Raw genomic sequence first — 23,240 nt, 5'->3', positions numbered from 1 at the left:
CATTGCCAGAATTTTGAATGGTCAATCCCTAGCTCTTACCCCTAGTGCAGTTACAAACTTAATTTTACCAGCTAGTACTAGCTCTTGTTTCAGTTTGACATAAAGGTACAAAAGCCTTTTATTTATCCCGTGAGGATATATAAACTCTGCATTTTAAGATTCCCTTGAAAAGCCTACCCACTCTCTGAAGATAGGGTTATATAACTTTATGAATTGTTTTTAAAAGCTACCACCCAGCAGAAAGCCATCTGTTAGTCCTAGTTCCTAATGCATATGGTGGTATTTCCCACCGAGAAGAACTGTTTTCACTGTGATTTATCTCATTAGACATCTATAACCTGACATCCATACCAAGCAACTATGATTTGTTTTCAAGTATGATACCATGCTATGAAGTACTTTTCAAAAAGGCTTCTCTGTCCTGTGTAAATAGGAGGTAGACATTACAGAGAAGTAGAGGAAAACACATTGACTTCATGCAGATTTTTGCCTGTTCTTTCTAAAGCAGTTTACCCAGCAAAGGGAAGTTCAAGCAATTCTTTGGTATTTTTTCCTAACCTGAGTTCTGTAGTTATTAAAAGAACTACTGTAGGGTTATTTTCCGTATCTGTGAATTACGCTGTGCTTGAGAACAGCATCTTAAAGGCTTCTGTGTTGGAGGGAGCCTCACTGCAGCCGAGTGGAACTCTACATAGAATAATCTGCCTGATGGCATGCTTCCCAGCCAACTAAATTAGCCTGCAGCTCCCTGCTGCTGTGATTTCTGGTACAAGTATTGCTAGACAATCCTCCAGTGTGCTGCACAGACATACCCTGTGAGATAGTCAGCACTTATTTGAGAATGTAAAATGCCAAAACATGACAGTGCTTAGTATGATTTAAACTACATAGAGTCAACTATAATAAGGGGGGGGGGGGGGGGGGGGGGAGGGTGCTGCCCAAACCACCAGTTCATTTGATCAGCATTAAAAAAAATATGACTTCATTTCTGCTATAATGGTTTTCTGGAATATTTAGTCAGTCTCTCCAATTATGTCTGTGTGGGGAAAATTCCTTGACTATCAGATACTTGCAGGAAAGCAGCTTACAGGCAAATGTATAATTCTGAATGCTGTTAGGTGTTTAGCTTGCACTGGTGAATCCTGGATGTCTAATCCTTTTGGTCCAATCTGCTGCATTGTTTACCTTGATAACCAACGTATTATTATATTTTGCAGAACATGCTGTATGTGTTGGCATTTCATTTCCTGAATACATGCTTGCATTTATTCTTCTATGGCAAAGTCTGACAGAGTAGTAAAGAATAAATGGTGCACACTCTTCACAACTTGCAATAATGCAGGCTTGTTTTTTCTTAAAGCTATCCTTTTGCTGGATGAGTAATCCTAATATTTGCAAGTTTATTTTCTATGTAAATCTTGCCATGCTATGAACCACTTCACTTGCCCTGCTGTGGACTCTTTCATCCTAGCTAAATCTCTTTTATACAAGAATCTCAGATATGGCTGTAGCACTCCCCCCCCAAATATAAAGTCATTATTACTTAAGCTTTTCTGATCAAAGTGCTTCTTTGTCTTCGTGGCTATAAAGCTGTATGTAAATTTTGGATGTTCAGCAAATGATTTGTCGTATATTATCTAGAATCCTTGTGGACAGCTATGTTTTATTAAATTAACCACACCAGCTTGTGTGTTTTTCTTTTTTTCCATGAAGACCATTTTAGTTCAGAGACAGTCATACACTGTAGTACTGAGCATGTATGTAATTTGTCATTATTCTTGACCAAATACCAAAGAAATCTGCAATCTAAGCTGGACTACTCAGAATCTGAAGAGTCTATTTGAACTGATTATGAGATCATCTTGCCAGTATGAAATATATTTAATTAGTTATCTCTTTGTGTATGTGTTATTCAGTGCTTAAGTGAACGTTCTTTTTCACACCTATTTTCATTCCTTACCTTTCCCGAGCTGCCTGTGCTACTGTGTGCATTGTTACCAGGTTTATGTAGCACAGCACTCTTCTTCCATGCTCTGGTGTCTGCTGTCCTATGAGTATGCAGTACTGTGCCACATGGTGTGCATTTATAAGCTCTAGTTTCCAGCTTCAGTTGGGATCTTAGTTGCACACAGTGAAATTTTCATCCAGAAAGGTGATTTTGCAATATTCAACTCTTTCTGTCATAATATTACAAAATCGTCAATGAGACTCATGAACTTTGCTATTACTAGGATAGCAATCATCAGAGGTTGTTCCTTTAAGCCTTGACTTTCCCTAGAGACATTCAAAAGATCTGCAGTGGACACCTAATTGCATTTTCCATGAGTTTTTTTTCTCTCCTCAGATTTTTCTCCGTTGTTCTAGCCAAAATGACCTTTGAAACTTCTCTCTCACAAAAGAACAAAAAGTTGTTTTCATCATGGTCTTGCCTGATTTTCTTAAAATTCTTAAAATTCAAAATCCATTAGAGTTATGTGAATTCTCACAGGATACATTAAAGAGTGGAGATAAATGGCAGTGTACTGTTTCACTTCATCATATTCTATGACTCTTTTGAAGCTGAATAAGTAGCTACTTTCTTATCAGCAGAGGTCTCAGTTTCCTTTGCTCTCCTCAAAAAGAGGGAGCAGTATACAAGTAATCTTAATGGTAAATATTCTGCTATAGTTCAGAGGGCAAAATTACCTCCTTCAAGCAATCCAGGAGACTCCTGAAATCTGCTGAGGGCAACTTCCTGGCCCAGATATTGGACAGATCAAATGGAGCTAAGTGTTACTGGACTTGGTGCTCACCAGTGCATAGAAGATCATTTGAAGAGGTTAAGACTGGAGGCATTCTGCGCTATAGGAACCATATCCTGGCTGAATTTGCATTCTCGAGGAATACGGGTCCAGGGTTACTTGACCATATGCACACCTGTTTTTGCATTGCTTTCTGTTACTTTTTTTAGAAGGATGTAAGAGCTGAATGATTAATGCCATTTTTGATCATCTGTTTTCTTTTCTCTTGGCATCTCTCCTTCCTAAACTTATTAGAAGTCTCTGTTTAGTGCCATGAGCGAAAATCTCAGAAGAGGCTCTCCAGTTTTATTTGTTTCAGAAGTTATTTGACATTGAGCAGTTTGTATTAATGCGGGTTATTATTTCTGTTGATGTTGGTGCTCTGTTCAATACCTCTAGAATATGGACTATTACAGTCTGCAGAGAAGCATCCTCAGCACTGTCTGTTAACCTTAAATAGAATGCATATTAAAATGTAGCAATTCTTTTCCTATGTTGATCTTGTTTAAAATTATTAATATTTGGTTCCTTACAGGTGTTAGCCTATTTACCTCCCTGCCTTTCTCTCTGTCTAGAATGGTGTTTCTTTTAAGGAATCTCAATAATTTTACCAGGTTACTGCTTTAGCCATAGGTACTTTGGAAGAAATGGTGTTGCATAGGAGTTACAGGTTAAGACATGTTATGATTTCATTTGTAGTTTACAGAACTATAAAGGCACTATGTGATAGCTGGCTGAAGAAAGGATTAAGTATTAGCTCTTAAGCCGCCCAGGAATATGCCTGGAAAATGCACTAAAGGTGTACTTTTATTGGGGTAGATTGCTACATACTGTGTTGACTCTACCACAGACAAAAAGAACAATATGATGAGCTAGCACAGGAAAAGCAACAACTGTCTTAAATCTTCTGGTAGTCCTTGTTATTGAGATAGTTGGAATGAAGTCATTATTTTAGTTGTGTAAAACAAGAAGAAGCAACAGGTTGCTGTTTTTTTTCTATCCATACCAAAACACCTTTCTATGAAGATGATTTTAAATTCTGCTTACACATGCTGTTGAGTGAAGAAAGACTAGGAATGGGAGAGAGGATTTGGTTGGATCATGTGTAGGTCAGACTTCACTGAGCATGTGCATGTTTTACACTTGGCTGATCTTTTGTGGTTAGGCCTTAAACTTCTGTAATGCACTGACTTTACTGTCAAGAGATTCATTCTATTGTCAGTTATTCCAGTGTGTTGTCTTTATATTGCATTAAGCATTTTAGATAAAATATGACAAACTGCTTGCAGTTTGTTACTGATGGATCTGGAGATAACCTTATACAAGTGTTCCTTAAGGTCTCTTTGATTATCCACTCTTAACCAGCACCCAACTTTCAGACAGATAACTGGGTGCTGTCTATATTATCTCTTTAGAATGGCATTATCTACTCAGGTAGTATTTTCTCTCATATCCTTCATTAAGCCAACAGCATCTTAATGCAATAATAACTTCATTTTCAGTAACACAGTTTTACTGAGAATATATATGTGAAATAAAAAACTGTGTACTGGAGGAGTAATAAAGTGGTGACTTCTGCCTACTCAGTTACCACCTGATTTTTTCCCTTACTTTAATTTCTGTTCCTTCTGCTCTATTTCATGACAAATAATATATTTTCTATAAGTTTCATCATTCTGCCACCCACTTATCCACCCTCTATTTCACAACTTTTAAAAAGGAAAAATACATGTTTTATGACTGATTTGTTTTGCAATTACATTGCACTGAGTTTTTCAGACATTATATGATAACACCCAGTACAGCAATGTTGAATACTGAGATGTCACTGAAGTTATTCCCCAAGCAGTATTTTCTTTGACTTTTAAAGCCAAAAATGCTGAACTGTGAAGTTTTGGTTTTTTTAATGCAAAGTAAATATAGTTAAGCTTTTGTTTCTAGTTAATATTTCTGAAAACATCGATCTTGTTTTTCTGCAGGCACCTATACCTTTCATTATCAGTTTCTCTCAACTGGTATGTGAGTTTTTCAGTGAGTCATACTTTAGAATGAGTCATGTGTGTATAAACACTCAGTCCTTGATTCAGGGAGACACATAAGCTTGCCATTAAAATGAGAAATCCCATTAACTTAATTGGAACTATTCATGTGTTTAAGGCTCAAGACTCAAATTAATGCATTTTTGCATAGCCTCTATTTGTATATCCCCTTAGGTCAAATCTACTATGCTTATGGGGTAGAAAGGCATCCCCATAATTGCATTTATGTTAGAGAGTGTTGTTGCAAACTGAGTGGTTGCTGGGTTGAGTTCCCCATTGGAGCTTTATCCTTCAAAATGGTAAATTCTTTCTCCTTGGTCAAACAGAGCACTTGGAGCGCTTTGATGTTAAGTAATATCAAATCAGTTATTTTAGGTTAATATCAAATGTCAATACCAAGAATCAGTACCAAGTGTTTGGTGTTGATATTTGAGTATTTGGTATGAATTATGAAAACAGTCCAATGTATGAGGATTAGGTACATAATTGAAGTCAGTTAAGCAAAGTTAGCCTGACTCATAAGCGCTTCAACTAATATTAAGAGGTAAAAATTCATTTGAAGACAATTCAGTCCTCTCCCATGAATATTAGAATGGAGTAGGTTGTGAAAGTGCCCTATGTGTTCCTATGTTAAAGACAACCAGTTGAATCCATAGACTAAAAAAATAGCTCAGATCACATACTTAGCTTTTAAACAGTTCAAACTAGTTTTAAAAATGATTTTTGGAGTGTATTATTAGGAAAATCTATATTGCAACTTCAAGCAGCTAATGCAGTTAATTTATAGCATAAAAATAAATGCAGTACATTTCCCAAAATATGTAAGAATAAAGACTCCATCAGCTCTATGTACTAAAGAATTCTTAACTAATAGCTGTTCATTATAGTTAAAGTATATATTTAAAAAGCATTTGTTCAATTCTGCAACTTTTCAGTTTGTTGAATCACTGAATTTTCTGCTATTTGAAAAACTCCATCTACTATGAACTGAATGTGGTAATCTTCGTGTGGAGACTATTTTATGTATATATAACCCAAGATAACTACATTATATTCAGAGGCTTTTACTTCTAGTCGAAAAAAATCAATTAGCCAAGATCAGTGTTTTTTGAAATGTATAGTATTCTCTTGATGGACCATTTTCTTAATCTTACAGTCTTTTGGAAAATGAGAAGTGTTATCTTTCCTAGAAAAAACAAAACAAAAATGGAAGAAATTGTATCTTTTTTCTGCAAGATTAAAATGTATAAGCTTTCTGTGAAAAATGCATTCAGATATACTCATTCATTTTATAATCTTGTTTTTCCTTATAAGTCTTGCTTTATTCAGTGCACACTACACTTTCTTATTATTTGTCATCTAGTTTAAGGGTAAATTTACTGCACAGTATCAGATCCTAAAAGAGAACAAAAGAATCAGACTGGTTTAGATTGAAAGGGACTTTTGGAGGGCATCTGGTCCAATGACCTGCTCAAGCAGAGCAGCTTGTCTGGGATTGTATCCAGTTAGGTTTTGAATGCCTACAAGAGACTCCAGAGCCTCTCTGGGCAACCTGTTCTGCTGCTCAGACCACCTGAACAGTGAAGTGTTTCCCGATGTTCAGGTGAAATCTCCTACATTTCAGTTTGTGCCTGTCATCTCTTGGCCTGGCAATGGGCACTGCTGGGAGGAGCCTGGTTCTGTCTGCACTTTTATGTATTTCCGGATACTTATAAGATCTCCTGACTGTCTCCCCTCCCTCCGCTTTCTGTTCTCCAGGCTTTACAGTTTTAGCCTTTCATCGTAGGAGAGGTGCTCCAAACCCTTCAGAATTTTCTCAGCCCTTCATTGAGCTCATTGTGGCTCCCCTGGAGTCTTGTGTACTCAGGAGCTCAGAACCAGACACAGTACACGAGGTGTGACATCACCAGTGCTGAATAATATTGCTGAATGATTAATTTCTCACTGAGCAGCAGTAGCTGCATTAACAGGAACATCTATGTACTTTTTGTGAAACACATGAATTAATCATGTACGTCTAAAGTTAATACATCTTATATTCAAAACAGACAAAGCTTTTTACTGCAGAGTTCCAAACAAAAAGACTTATGAATAGCTTGATTGATGAGCAGTGATGCAGAAGTCAAGATTCTCCTTCACTGGGACTACTGGAGCTTATACTTAGGTTCCTTGGAAAGTAATTCTACAACAGGTACAAAGTGTACAATAGCACTGTTTAATACAGCAAATTTTCAGATATGTAACATTATCTTTCAACACAGTCACTGCCATTATCTGTGCATTTTCACCAGTGATGATCAAGAATCTACATGGCACGCTTGTAAAAATCTGCTCCAGCAGGTGACCCACTGTTTCATAGTTTCTATGATGGCATAGTTGCTAGGAAACTGTTGCCCACGCAGTTCATCTTTCGTTGGCCCAAATAGATGGAGGTCAGAAAGCATGGATTTGTACTGTACAATGGTCTGGTTGGACGGTCAGAATTGGTTGTTTGTCTTAGCTACAGTAAATCCTGAAAGATCATCCCTCTCCTATCCCAAAAGGCAGCACACATCACTTTACTCACTGAGGAATGTGCTTTGAACTTTCTTCAAATGGGGATTCAAATGTGGCTACTCCAGGACTGCTGTTTTGATTCTGCCTCATAGGAATGATACTGCATCACATCAATAATAATGATGTGACCCAGAAAACTGTCACCTTCATCCACATTGGTTAAGCTGGTCCTGACAAACTTGCATATGGTGCTCTTTCTGTTCTTGTGTGAGTGTTTGTGAGACCTACCAGGAGCAAACTGTGTTGTGTTCCAATACTGCCACCATTGTTTCCAATGCATTGAAGTTGATATTCAGCTCTGTAAACAGTTCCCTGGTTGTAATCTCCTGATTCATGTGGATGAGCTGATCTAGGCACTTTTCTATTGCATGTCATGACAGCTGTGCATGGTCCTCTGGAATGAGGCTTGTTTTTCATGTTGCTGTTGATGCTGCTGAAACTCACCATTCACTGCCTCGCTGTGCTCGCTTCCACTGTTGGTCTCAATAAACATTCAGCAAACATTTATTGGTTGCAATTTTTTGTCCATGTGGAGGAATTCTGTGGCACTTTTTTGTTTCATATTCACTTTGATGCCAGATGACAATCTGTCAGCCTACCCCTATTCACTCATCTGTCACGTGGCAACAAGATATAATGGAATGGGAAGGTTCAGCTTCAAATGCTCTACTGCCAACATCTGTTTCTGACATTGTGGGTCAACATAATAAATGGGGGACGTTACTTTCAGAGCAGCCCTTGTACTTTCGGAGCACTTAGTCTCATGTACTGCTGTAAGTAGTCGCAGAATATCTCACATTGGTTTCTGATGAAGCCCAGCATCTCTGGAAACTTCCATCTGTGATTTTGGTGTAGCCAAGAAATGAGGACCACAAAGTTAGCAGTCATCTTGGAGAAATTTGCATCGTACCCTGCATCTCGCAGGGCCTGTGGCAGGGACATGTACAGCATGCTATTCTGCAGTATTCAGCAACTTGAAGTACAAGATTGGTGTTCCCTCCTGGCTAAATACAGGAAGTGCAAACAAACTCTAACCGTGCTCACAGCATGACAGTGATGAAAGAAACGTGAAAAAAGGGACTTAATTGTGAAAGAAATGTGCAGTGTGTGGTGAAGGATGAGATAATGAGGATGGAAAAAAGAAAAACATCAACCTGGGTGAAGGGTGCCTTGGGGAATGTGAGAAAGCTATGCCCAGGCCTCTAAAACATTTCACTGTCATTTTGTGTACAAGGTATAGCAAGTCTTGCGAATGAGGTTTCTCCCTGCTGGGATCCTTACTGAATCCCTGAAGGGTGCATTTGGTTGATGTAGGGATCCTGCTGTGGAAAAATTGTTATAAATGGTGTTAAATTTCATGCTTAAATGTTGCTTTTATTACAGAATCACACAGAATCACAGAATCACAGAATTATAGGGGTTGGAAGGGACCTCTAGAGATCATCGAGTCCAACCCCCCTGCCAAAGCAGGCTCCCTACACCACGTCGCACAGGTAGGCGTCCAGGCGGGTCTTGAATATCTCCAGAGAAGGAGACTCCACCACCTCCCTGGGCAGCCTGTTCCAGTGCTCCGTCACCCTCACCGTAAAGAAGTTCTTGCGCACATTCGTGCGGAACTTCCTATGCTGGAGTTTCAGCCCGTTGCCCCTAGTCCTGTCCCCACGCACTACTGAAAAGAGACCAGCCTCGCCACTATAGCTCCCACACCCCAGGTATTTATAAACCTGGATCAAGTCCCCTCTCAGCCTTCTTTTCTCAAGGCTAAACAGACCCAGTTCCCTAAGTCTCTCCTCGTAGGGGAGATGGTCCAGGCCCTTCACCATCTTTGTGGCCCTCCGCTGGACTCTTTCCAAGAGATCCCTGTCTTTTTTGTACTGGGGAGCCCAGAACTGGACACAGTATTCCAGATGATTGGATTCAGATAATCCAGATGATTACCTTCTAAAGTAAGTGATTCTGTGCGTACATCCTGGGTACTGGCTGGGGGTGCATAAGCAACCTTGCGGCCAAGGGAGCAGTGACAGCACAGCACTCTTCTTGGCCCAATTTGCAGTGGATATTCAAGAGCAGGTTCCTTCCTTATTAATTCCTCTTTCATTATAATGCAAATTTAGATTATTAGACAAAGAACTACTTTATTTCCATGGTTATTTCACAACAATATTACTTATGAGCAGATAAAGAATTAGAGGCACGTCTTTGCCACCCAGTGGTTGGTATCATATGAAATATTGATACGGTCACGTTTGTCGAGGCAGTTTGCTCTTCACTTCCTTGCTGCACAATGAGTGGTGGCATTTAACTTATCAAACATGTGGTTGCTTGTTACCAATGGATGCTACAAATTTTAAGGCACAATGCAGACCAGCTTTCTTTAAAAACTGAGTAAAAGAGGGAATAAAAGTAGAGTTTTCATTTGAACTTACTGTGTTCATAGAAAATCTTGTCTAGATTGTATGTTACTGAGGAAAAAAGGAGGCCAAAACATTACGTGTCTCTATACATGGCATAAAGCTCCTTAAGCTGTGAATGGGATAGTTCAGTAGCAAGCAGTTTCAAGTAAGAGGCTAAAGGTATGTTTATTTTCCTGTTGACGTTTAAGAGTGAAAGAGACTTTCTCTGCTTTTTTTCATCTCTGCTTGTTATCCTGTCTGTTGCTAAATATTAGCTTGTTTTCTTATATCAGGAGGGAGGCAGAAGGTTATTGTGACCTCAGCCTGGTGTGTGTAAATATGTTGCAAGAATAAATAGCCTGTTTACAGAATAAAAAATACTCTTCAGTGTAAAGTTTCCTACTGGGACAATTCTTCAATTTGTGTAAATGAGAAAATAAAGAGGAAGAATTCCATGCCTAAATTTTCAAAGAGGTAACATAAATTCTCATCAAATTGGTGGTTATGTCTCAGAACCAGTGAAGTATGATGAAAACTTGGCACTAATTATAATAGCCCAATGCTCTTACATTCTTGCTATTTTCTTATTGCTGTATTGTTATTCTATCTCTTTTTTTATACATGGAAAATTCATTAATAGACTTGCACCATTTTAAGCAATTTTTATTACTTATTTTAGTGTCCCAGTTAGAATATAGCTGTCTTTTATTAGGTGTTTTATTCTAAGTGTCTGATGATTTCCCTACTAATTACAGCTTTATTAGAGGCAGTATCTGATATCTCTTAAGGTTTTCTGTCTGATATTTTTGATGGTCTATGACACTTATGCTCTTGCTTCTTGTAACTTACAGAGTTGGCTTTTGGGAAGCTTAGTACTACAGGTTATGTTGACTTTGCCATTTCGTAATGTCAAAGTCTGTTAATTGAGCAACTGTGATCTAGGTGGCATTTTCTAGCTACATTTTCTGTTCCTCTTTTTAGTCAGAAAAGGCATATATAAAAGGTTCACAGTTGTGTCTGTTTTTCTTCAGAGGACAGAAAGCTTTTCCTCTCTTTTTATTTCTTTCTTGTTTTGTGTTTTCTTCTGGGAAGAGAGCATAAATAAGTTCAATTCCACTAAACCTCTCCCCACAGGGCTATTTCAAGGCTTCCCAGCAGCATACACAAAATTAGATTTTCATGTCCGAAGGATCTCTGAGGAGGCAAAATTAAATTTTACAACAGAATGGAAAAATGAGGGAGATCTGAGGAAAGAATGAAGGCTGGGAAGGGACAGCAAGCAAGTGGGTGGCCTGGGTTAACGGCTTTGTCATCTTATGTGTCATTTTGAGATCCGTGGATAGATTATAAGTCTTTCTGTCAGCTCATCTGCCTCCCTCAGATGTCTCCATCTCTCTGTGTGCAAACCCACTCCCTCATTTGGGGGATTTCTGACTCCCCTTTCTCTTATGCAGTTGTTAAGTTCTTCCCCTCTTTGCAGCTATTTTGCCCAGCAGCAGCTTGTTTTTACTTTCTGCCTGTTGTCTGGGAAGAACAAGGCTTCTGGCAACTGGGATTGGTGAGAAAAGTGATAGATCTGAGAACAGTGATAGATGCTTGTTGGGCCTTCATACACGTTTATCTTCTTTCTTTTTAGTGCTTTATCTGTAGGAGAAATCTGTGAAAAGAAGAAATCAGAGATCAGTCATTCAGTATGAAGAGATTCAGCCATACTTTTCAGTTGTCTGTAAATTGGCCTGTATTGTGTCATACCTGGATGTCTAGTGGCATCAGAGTATCAGTCAATGTACTCCAGATGTCTCTAATGCATTTTGACAGTTGCTGGTCCTTTTTAAAAATGGTCAGAAGATCTGATTATAGAACATTTCCAATATCATCTCATCTGTCTTGGCAGCATTAATTTAAATTACTGTGATATCCATTCTGTCTCTGTACTCATACATTGTGTGTAATGTAAATAATATAATTCTCTCTTGCTCTGCTTGCTTACTTTTTGTTGCTATTTTTGCTATGATCATTTTCTACTTTTTCAGTAATAATTAAATCTCATACGTTCGCCCTTGAATTTCATTATTCATCCTCTGCTGATTATGCTACAAAATTATCTCCAATGCTGTGCTTAATTTTTGCCTTTAGAAAGCAAATTGACTATATATATATATTTTTTTTCTCTGAATTGTTTTTAACGTCTTATATTTGCTTTTAAGATCACAGCTGATGCATGTTACAGGCTTTTCTGCAACTAGTATTGCTGCAGTTCTTTGCTTTGTGCTCCAGGGGGCAAGAAGCACTTTGCTCTGTGATCCAGCAATTCCGAAATTTAAAACATGAACACAGGGTAAACACTGTGGAAGCTGGCATCATAAATAGATGGGAAGGACTCATATTCTGCTTCCTTTGTCTGTCCAAATGCAAAGCAGTAATAGTCCTTCATGACCGACACTCTGCAGAGTTAACCCAATCCTTTTAATAATCCCTGTAAGAAAACGGGTTGCTATGGCAACACATTCTATGGTACCACTTGACTGTCAAAATAACCTCACGAAATATCTTGCTAAGAATGGTTTAGAAATTGGTTTAAAATAAGAAGTAAATAAATCCGCCTTACTTGTGGCTGGATACATGAAGCCCGCAACAAGGGAACAAATGTTTCCTACAGGAGAATCAGACTAGTGGAGACAGATGTATCGGGTTTCTCACCCCTGGTGAGAGAGCTAACATAGAATTTAGAAATATTTATCATGCTTGAGTTAGTGATATACCAACCTGCTATGTGCAAAAGAAGTTAGCATAGGGTCCAAAGGGTAAATGAACCCCAGGTGTTACATGGTTTATTAACACCTGTCTGTGCAGTGCCTCTGCTTTGCTTACCAGTATTCTTCCCTTCACATTCATCTTCAACTTCTCTGCTGTTTCTGCTCTTCTTTTCCCCAGTACATTTCCTTCGCCTCTGTGTGCCCCTTCTTGCAGCATATTTCACGTTTCTTTATTCTGTTACCTAAAATAATCTGCAGTTGAGTGGGGTTTTGTCTGTTTGTTTGTTCTTTGAATATAGGCCTCATAACAGTACTTTAGAGGTTAATAGATGTGGTCAGCCACTGTTTCAAGCAGCCTTGTGCTGGCCACTCAAAAATCCAATCACTTCTGAAGGATTGCTTGAGCAAGTATTCCTAGAGATAGAATTTGTTAGCTGAATGTTAGATGGGCTTATTAAAGAAACACCAAGAAGATTAGAACAGCTATTACATGTACTCCAGTTTAACTACGAACAAAATAATTACCTCTGGCATAGAGATCAGGTGCAAGTAATATTTTGCAATTTTTTTGTTGTGGCTTTTTTTTTTTTTTTTTAACGTCATATTTTAAAAATCATTTGTCACTAGTTTAAATCTCTTCCTCTGGATATCAGGAGAAGTTTCCATGGCAATTCATTCAGTTGAAGTGAGCTATCCTATGTAGGAAAATAACGTAAATAAATGGATAATGTCCACATGTTCTGCTTTCAGCTGTCATAAAAAAGACAGAATAGCAGTTTAAGCAAAAATCAGGATTATTCCTTTATCACTGAGGCCTGTGTGGAAGTCTGAATGCTCACAACTTCAATACCTTTTTTTCATTACCTTTCAGGCCTTGTAGTTTGTGGGGGCGGGGAAAAGAAAAAAGACAAATAATTTTTAAATATATATTATTTTTGTCAGTAAAGTATGCTAACGTGCTTGTTATTGATAAATATCAAATAAAAATGGAAACCTCATATTTTGACGGTATTTTGACTGTATTTATGTTGTTTGTTTTTTTTTCCCCAATGGAAACCTTGAATTAATCCATGCAAGTGGAATACAATTCAATTTTTGTCTTCTGGACACAACAGATGGCTATTAAAGCAAGATATCTGTAGTTCATGCTATTTTCCTATAGAAGAGTACCATATTTTAAATAACTCAGAGCTGTTCTCAACTTAATAATGATAACAATAAAGCAAATTTTCAGTTAAAATCAAGTCAAAATTGTTAATTACATGATAACATAGAAAACACACATGTATTACTGTGTCACTCAGTTTTAAAGTCTTTCAAGTTCTTTTTATTAAGTGAAATGTTTTTTTTCAATCTGTCTCTGTTTAATTTGAAAGTACTGCTTCTTTTTGCACAGAGGCCTTCTTCAACGTGTTTATCTCCAAGAGAGGAAGAAGAAGATGATGGAGGTGAAAATACTTGTGGTCCTTCAGGTTTATGGGAGGCATTGACACCTTGTAATGGATGCAGGAACCTCGGATTTTCCATGCTTGCACAGGTATGTGTTTACCTTTTCATCCTAAAACTCAGTAACTGTGGAACAGCTGCTTAATCTCTACCTCACCTTATAGTCATTTACAGGCTTTCCTTATCTACTTCAGAATTGTTACCTTCAGTCTTCACTTTAACCTCAAAATCCAGTTTTGAAATTAAATGTTGGGTTTCAGTTAATCCTTTTTCAGTTATCCAGCTGTCTTTAATATTAGGACTGTTTGATAATTATTACCCCCAGATTTTATGTTTCATAGCTTTCTCTTCTGATTTAATGTGGCAAGACTTTTTGCAGTCCATAGTTTCCTTTGGGATAAGTTCTCTATTTTTGACCATCTTCTAATTATTGTAATGATATCTCAGCTACTTTCTTAATCAAATTAATTGAGGACATTGTAAATAACTGAATTGATGTAAGAATGTAGTCTAAGTCTTCTCTTTGAAGATTATGTAAGTTAAAAAAAGAAATCCCCTAATGTTTTCAAATACTCGTGATAATGCTGGGAATAAATAAAAATGGGTTATATACTTGGGTCTAAGTCCCAGCAACTCAGAGCAGACCGGTTTGCTGTAACCACCAAGGCATGCCAACAGCTGTGTCCTCAGCAAGTGATACTGTACTGCTACAGAACAAGATGATGCTTATGGCCGCTTCTGGGTCTCCTCTAATTTCTGTTACATCTTTCCTGAGCTTTTCTTGTAGCATTGGATGGAGGTCTGCCAAATTTCTATTTAGAAATGTCTGTTTTTTGGGTTGTTTTTTCTTTTTGTTGCATCCTTATTTGGCACTGTGTTTAATGAGCTTTGTCAGAATCCTGTGTACCAGATTGGAATTACATATCCTGTCTCACCACACTGTATACACTGTTGCTTTCATATCATGACTGTACCTTTTATTCCCCTTAGTCTCATGAGACTTGCACCTGTTTGAAGTCAATGCTAAGGCTTCCACTGCAGTCAGTGGAAACAGGATACAGCAACTAATGTACTTGAATAACAATGAGCACTGTCCTGTCTTTTTATAAGCTGCTTTTGTACTCCGTTCCGCTTTTGGTAGCTGTTTTCTGCTTCAAACTATCTATCATGTCAGACATTTGGCAAGGTGTAGAGCCATTGGAGTTATCCTGATTTACAATAGAAGCTCAGTAGTTACTATTTCCCTTTTTATAAATCTATTTTGAAAAATAATTCTTAAATGGAACTTTTTTCCTCTGAGCGTGTATTAGTTGAAGTTTAATTATTGTTAAACTATCCTGTGATTAGCATATGGGTCATTTTGGAGTGATTTCCTGATTTTTAAGAACCTTCTATGTTTCTAGTTTCTTTTTCATATAATATATATTTTAAAATGTTATAGAATTGAAGAATGAATTTGAAAACTAGTATGAAGTTAGCCTGGTTGGTACGTCTCTCTTTCTCTCTCTGCTTTCTCTCTCTCTCTCTCTCCCTCTCTCTCCCTCTTTTTAATAAAGAGATTAATTTCAAGAAGGATGTGAATTTTAAGATTACTATCACTATTAAGACTACTAAGATAGCATGATTCTTTGTATTTCAGTTTTAAATTCAACTGCACAGTAACTCATCTTCCTTGCTCTGAAAACTAGCAGCATTTTTAATTATGGCTGTTAAAAAAAAGAGTATATTTAATCCTCATTCTTTCACAAAATGATATAATACCTTTCTAGCTCATTTTTTGAAGACGGAGGTAGAGGCAGTATTTGGTTTCTGTTATTTTTCTTTCTTAGACAAGAAGCAATAAGTTATGTAGTGAAAAATTTCAAATTTACAAGTTGTTGAATTTGGTTGACAAAGTGTTACCAGTTTTTCAAAAGCCACTGTTTGTGGTTTTTCAGACTATTAGCTCATCAGTGGGATCTTCCAAATTTAATTCAGATTGCAGCCAAGATTATCTTATTCATAGGGATCCAGAAGACATGCTTTTTTATTTCAGTGTGTAGAGCAGGACCAGTATGTTGAATTGGCTTGAAAAATTATGATGGATATAATCTACAATGGTATGTTTTAGATAAAAGTACAGAAATATGCTTCTGATAATCATGTCAATACAGTACCATGACAGAAAATACAGATTTCATCATGAATAAGGTGAAATAATTGTAGTTGGCAGTATGTCTTCAAATCCATACTCTAATCAAAAGACTGAAATAGACAAAATGCTCTGTGAATTGCTCCTAAATACAAGTGACAAGTTTCTTTTTCCTGATCTCTGCCAGTTAAGAACAGATTTTGTAGCTGTGTAATTAAACTTCTCTTGCACATTAAAGAACAAATATGAAATTGATTCTTAGTTTGTATATACAGTAAGAGGTACAATGGCAAAGTGAAAGTGAATTTCTGGTGTGATTATGACAGTGTCCATCTGCAAGCTGATAAGCTGACAACATGCAGTATGCCAAAGAAAAGAGCAGTTATCTCCTTGACAAGCTTGATTTCTTTATTGTAGTTAGGAAAAGGTCTTGGCTAGAGATACTTCTCATATGCAGGGTGTAATTTTTGTTCATACTGTGCTGGGAAGTTTCATTTTAGTAAGGGCTATTATATAAAGTTCTGTATAAATTGATCATAACCTAGTATAGTAGCATAAGCACCTCTCTAATAGCCTCACTGTTGGTGAAGTCCTGGAAGAGACTGAAGGAAAAATCTTTCTGCTTTTTTAGAAGCTTCAGGGTTTTAGAAGTTGCTTAATTCTACATAAGAATAGGAACAGCTAATCAGCTTCATCCAACCCTCAAAGTAATCAAAAACCAGACCACAAGGATACCCAGCTGGATTCTAGGAAACTGAAATTTAAATGACTTTTTATTTTAGCAGAGCGCGAATTTCATCTGTACCTTTTGTTTGTGTGGCTGCTTGTTTTTGTTTGTTTTGTTTTGTTTTTGTTTTTGTTTTTTTTTCCCAGAATTAATCTTTCTTTTTAAGCAGAAATTCCATCCTTTGTAAAATTGATAAGTACATTTTGGTGGAAAACACTGACTTCCACAAATGAGTATTTTCTATCTGACAGGACCTTCCTTAGGAAGGTTCTATGTTCTGTAGCTGTAAGTTCAGCCTGCATAGTTGAATAGCTGTCTTCTACAAATTTCAGAATTTGATATAACCTGGAATATACACAAACAGAATTAAAATAAACTTGAGAAGTTTCAAATATATAAACCCCATAAGTTGTATATAAACTACTTCCTTGGCACTCTAAAATTGAAGCATAGCAGGCTTTGTTGGGAAGAGTTCAGTGTGCAGTGAAATACTTATTAAACTGAAACAGAATTTTTACAAGTGTCTTTTTTTACAAGACAAGGTCTGGTGCTGTTAGTCAGGAACCAGGGCCAGATCACAGTTATAAGGTAGATTTGAAGTCAAGCTAGCCTGCAGATCCTTGGCCAAGATACAGTTGTTGCAGTGTTGTGGCGAAGTTAGAGACTGGCTCTCTTGCAGCTTACCTTAGGCAGGAACTGAAGGCCCAAGGCTGAGCTGAAATGAGGCAGCAGAAAATAAGTATAAGACCAAGAAGGAACTCTTACTTTCTGTGCATTTAATATATAGATTTTCCATATCAGTGTATAAGCATATTTCATCTGCTTTTATAGCTACATGTCTTGGCTAGCATTTGTATAGGTAGTGTTCTTCCATAGACTCCTTTCCTGAAAATTCTCAGTGCTCGCATCAAGGGCACATAGGATTTGTGAAAAACTAAGTTTGTAGGCCTTTGTAACGGTGTGATTGTGTGGCACTGAAGTACAGGAATAACACTGGTAACAGTGAGGGATGGGCTATGAAGAAGCACTGCGTTTCCTGGTACACTGCTGGCTCTCATTTGAGGAAAGTTGTAAGAAGCCATTTGAACAGTTTGTCAAGCACATTTATTTACTTTATTAATTGGTTAAGGGGTGCAAGGTGAGTGGAAAGAAGTAGAGGTAGAGTATTCTTTGCTCATTAATAGAAACATATCTTGGTCTTTATCTTCTATTCCACAGAGCTGGTTAGTTTAGTACTCAGCTACTAATATGTTTATTTCATAAAGCAACACACAGACATACTGTCATTTTCTTTGGAATAAAACAACATTCTCCAAAAGAGCTAAATTTCCATTCCATTTTGGTTGTTTTTTTTTTTAATGGCTAGTGTATTCTCCGTACTTCTCTGCTGAACAGGTGAAGTTAGCAGGGCTTGACATACAATGATAAATACAGAACTGTCTGACTTGTCAGAGAGATGAGTGGTACAGAGTCCTATGTGAACACAGCAATATTATAAGTTTAAAATAAGCAATCTGCACACCTTAGTCTTGACAGCCGTGCCAGCATATTTTCCTAATTGTGATATAAAGTAATTGTGAGATAAGGTAGGTTTAGCTATGTCCCATTTAGGCAGCTGCTGGATCAGCTTGACTGCATTGTCTCTTGAATATGTTATACATATAACTTAAAACCCTGACAGTTATTCCCTGTGCTTGATATGACAGCCAGCTAGGATCACCACATGTGTTTAACTATTACAGCATAAGAGCAGTATCTGTAGAGAGAGGAGTGCTGTTACTACAGAAAAAATGGAACTTTGATTTAAACCTTTAAGCATGAATCTTCGTGTTACCAGCTGCCAGGAAGCATGGCTACTTACAAAAGAAACAGATAGATATGGAAATATTACTGAAATATTTAAAGAAGAATTGCACTGCTCAGTTAATGTCAGATTTTCATCTTTTTAGTATCAACGGACCGGGAAACCTTTGCACTTTGCACTTTTGAGACTGAGCTGTACTCAGATAATTCATGGATTGCTATAAATAGGAACTCTTATCAACTTTATCACAGGTTCTGCTGTGGAAATTTCTCAAAAAAAAAAAAAAAAAATGTTTTGCATTAGGAAGGGAAGATGAGAAGATGGACTCCAGACTGCATTTATAGCTGATAAACTGTAGTACTGTTTCTGTACCAGCGTAAATTCTGATAGGAATATTTAGAGTTTAGAGTTTGATGCATCTGTAGGTGGGACTGTATATTTAATGTCTTCAAGCAGATCATCATGTCTGTTTTTTCTTATTTTTATGTCATTTTAAAAAGCTGTTTCCAATGAGGAGGAATTTTCTATTGCCAAATGGAATAATTTTCCTATTTCACATGCATTTCTCTGATAAAAGCAGTTAAAAGTTGGTTCTATAAAAAAATCTGACAATAAAAATTATGTCACAATTATGTTTAAAATCACAAGGACAGTTCTGGATATATAAGAGATAAACAAGGAAATTAGATAAGAAACAAACTCAGTTTACACATAGATACCAAATAAATTCCTAAAAATGTCACTGTTACTGTCCAGAAAGAGGTAACATGTGTCTCTATTGGATAATATTAGTATTGGTAAACTTATTAGGCATTATATGTTTTCATCTTAACATATTAACCCAGCTTGAACTTCTGTTCTCATCTGCTTCTAAAAATTTTATGGATTTTTAAGGTCAGAGTAAGTGTTGAATTTACTGTTCCAACAGAGTACAGAGAAGGGACCATAAAAGAGGGTGTATTTCTCCTTCACTATTTAATAAGAGAAAACTGAAAAGCATATTTTTAGCTAAACACTCTTGGCTAAAGTATCTGAATAAAATGTACCCAAGAAGTTGTGTGTCATCCTTCAGCTCCATAATGACTTTCTCTCTGAGTGCATTCAGTGGAAGAACATTTCAAGTTAGACTGGTAAGTAAGCTAATTTGGCAATATTACTTGGTGTTAAAGTTCACTAAAATTAGAAATAGGAAGTCTTGAGGCATTACTCAACTTACATGTTACAGAGAAAGAAAGATGTTATCTTGTTTAGTGGAGTACTAATTTGATAAATGGTGGCACAGATAAAGTAGAGATGGAGTGACTTGCTGGATGGATCCTACTGTAGCAGGCTGTTTGGGCTTGATGATCTCTGGAGGTCCCTTCCAACCCCTACAATTCTGTGATTATCTTCCAGGGACCATCATTAGCCAGGGAAACATTGGGGGACAGCATACCTGAAATGTGAATAGCCAAATTAAGGTTATGGGGTTTTTTATTATATTTTCCTAAGGTTTCAAGCCTTTAGGTAAAAATAGAGTTATATTTTCCTAATTTAATAGATTAAAATTGTGTGTTTATTTAAATTGCATTGATGTAGAAATCAATATTATCCATTATTTCTGTTAAACTCATGATTTACAGTGTTGTCTCTTCTGCGGTAAACTGAAGTTTCATTTGTAATTTCAGGAACATGCCACCCACACACTGAAGCAGCTACTGAAAAGTGCAGTATGCATTCTGCCTAGAAAGGATCAGTAGGTGATGATTATATCCTGCTGAACAGCAATAGGAAATAAATATATTGGAAAAAATGTGGCTTATTTTAGTAGTGTGCTACCCTTTCTGATTGTGCTTTAAGGAATGAAGCTGAGTATTTTGTTCTTGTACATAATAAGAAACTACTTAATTTTCAGTATAAATTTCCAGTTGCTGATGACTTCAGATGTCTTATGGCATATTCATTTTTACTGTAGTAGTTGTACAGTCTAGACCCCATGGCACAGGTATATAATTCAACCAGAAATGTTGTAATCTACTAATCCTTAAGTATTTTCAGAGTTGACTGGTCAAGCCCAGAGCGTCCTGTGCTAATGGTTATGACTGAAAAGTTAGTTGAGATGCCTTCCAGGAGTCTCTTCCATATTATCATGCACAACAATCTGCATTCTATAGTTCTCTATAAAGTATTAGAAGGGTGACCTGAGACAAGCTCTATTTTTTGCATATTTACTAATGACTCTGTTTTCTTCAGTTTGTAAATTACTGTCAAAGAATGGCAGTTCTGACCAGCACTGCATAAGTCTGGATTCTGTTGGTCTGTGTCGTGTCTTGGTATGATTGTGAAACTTCAAAATTAAATGGGAAAGACAGAGAAAGAGGAATCAAACAAAACTGGAAGTGCTGATTAATATATCAGAAGTCATTTGAAGTAGTGTTAATCATGCTGGTTTTTAAGGCAGGCTTAATAGCTGTTAAAAATATTCCAGTGAATGTACAAGTTACTGCTGAGTTGTACGCCATCGTGCTCCTAAGTAAAATGAGGCACAGTGAATGACTGGAAGGATCTTAAGTAGTGCAAGTATGCTACTTTGTGGTTTGCAATTTAGTGGTACTCAAAAAATATCTTTAAGGGAATGTTTGTGCTTTCAGTACAGCCTGACAAATTAAGGGGAAAGAGAAGAAAAATCAACTTAAATTGCACAGCAAATGGATAGCAATAGTGCATAAAAATAGTTTAGTACACGAATGAAATTCATCTTTATATGAAAAACTTAATGTTAGACCTTCAGCTGCTTTATAACAGAAATATTAAAGCAGTCTGTTGAAACTTGAATACTTACTTAGTCTGCCCAAAATGGGTTTACTGTTCAGTATTTTGGAATAAAAGTCATGATGAGTGCCTTGTATTTGTTTCTCTAATAGTAACAGGACTTTTATTTATTGGTCGTGTACTAATATGTTTGATAGCTGCTGACAAAGTATTGCTGGAAATTGAGAGGAATTCTTTTTCTTTTCTTCAGTTTTTTATTAATAGGGTCAATCATGGCTTCATAAGTCAGGGAGAATAAGTCCCTGAAGAAGTTTGTAGACTTGATAGAACCTGATTTCTTTCTGAAGAAAAGATTTGACTGATAACTGAGCATTTGAAAATAACTTTACAACCTGTTACTGTAAATCCTTTTCTACTGTACAAAAGAGATTGCATGCCTTGGGTTTAATGTCATGCCTGACTGTTGTATTTCACTGAAAATTCTGTTATGAATACCTATTATACTGAGGCTGAAAGTGAGATAAACCCTGATTCAACAAATTAATAAAGCCTACATGCATACATACATGCATAAGCATTCATTTTCTTAATCCCATTTGGGCTTCCATTTTTCAGGAGACATGTATTCACAAAAATCCAAACTCAGTTTAAGGATAAGGATTTCCAACAATCCCAAGGTGATTTCAATTAATTGTTCCCAGTATTTAGTAATTAATATGAAACCATGAATTGCAAGTCAAAGAAAATGAAATTAATGATAGTCCATGTTTAAGATAGAGATGGGAAATAAGATTACATTGCTGTATTTTTTCACGATCATGTACTTTCAATTGGTTCACTGATAGAAAATGTGGTCTGCTAATTCTGGTCAAAAAGTCTTTCAACCTTCTGGCCTCCACAGAAAGGCAATTCAGCTAGGAAATGTGGAAGTCATTTTTTAATGTTTTTCTGCCTTGAATGCTAGGAATCATTTGTATTGCTATAGAATATAAATGCTCAGTTCACATTCTAGAAACAGTAAACAGTCCCAGTATCTTACTGTAATAAGTAGAAATAACAATGATCCTACTATAATGTAGAGAATAATTGTTATTCTTTGGGAAAAAAAAAAAAAAAAGAGATTAAAAACAAACAAGTCTTATTAAAGATTCTCCCTATAACCAGAACAATCCAACAGACATTTTGGAGAGTTCTTCAGAATAAAGGATATACATGTGGGGACATTGATGCCAGTTAACAATTTGACAATAGTGAGTTGACCATATAATTTCACAGGTGACTTTGATTTTATTACATCCTAGTTTTCAATTCACAACGTTTTACACTATGAAAAGGATGAGTGAAAATAGAATCTTTAAGGAACGTTAAATTCCATTTAATTCTACCTACATTTGAATTTATCATAATTATGTCCATAACGCTCAGGTAGTGTTTTACATTCCCTTTTCTCCTGTAGCACACTAGCTTCCTCTCTAGTTATCCGTTATATCTGAATGATGCTCAAGTTCTACATAGACAATAAGCTTTTTGAGTAAACTATTGTCATCTGCTTGTATGTGGAGAGTGGCCTAAATCCTAATTCATTTAGATTGATTTTATAGAGTTACTGTTTTTTCATTGGAATGCATAAACATTAATGGCAGAAAGTTCATTCAGAATCCCATCTGGGAGCTTGTGCTCTGTATATTAATCAGAAAGGGTAGATATCTCTGATTCAATTCATTTCAATTGATTGCTATTTTATGTTGGACAAGGAGCCACTGCAATTCAGCCAGAGAGGTAAAGCAGAGGGGCGCATTTGACTACATACCTGGCCTTAGAGCTGATTTTGTGCGTAAATTAAACACAGGAGCCCTT

At 36.7% G+C, this 23,240-nt stretch overlaps 1 protein-coding gene across 4 annotated transcripts in view; it reads left to right on the top strand.

Annotated features, from left to right (window-relative positions):
- The window catches only part of ANKS1B (ankyrin repeat and sterile alpha motif domain containing 1B), a 397,279-nt gene that overhangs the window by 81,858 nt on the left and 292,181 nt on the right, over positions 1-23,240 (top strand). For all 4 annotated transcript variants that reach the window (XM_072327909.1, XM_072327887.1, XM_072327898.1 and 1 more), the window contains exon 9: positions 13,921-14,061. In XM_072327909.1, coding sequence (XP_072184010.1) covers positions 13,921-14,061 — 141 coding nt within the window. The remainder of the gene's footprint in view (positions 1-13,920; positions 14,062-23,240) is intronic.

This window comes from Excalfactoria chinensis, chromosome 1 (genome assembly GCF_039878825.1).
Source record: "Excalfactoria chinensis isolate bCotChi1 chromosome 1, bCotChi1.hap2, whole genome shotgun sequence".
NCBI lineage: Eukaryota > Metazoa > Chordata > Aves > Galliformes > Phasianidae > Excalfactoria > Excalfactoria chinensis.
This window is presented reverse-complemented; position numbering and strand designations above follow the sequence as displayed.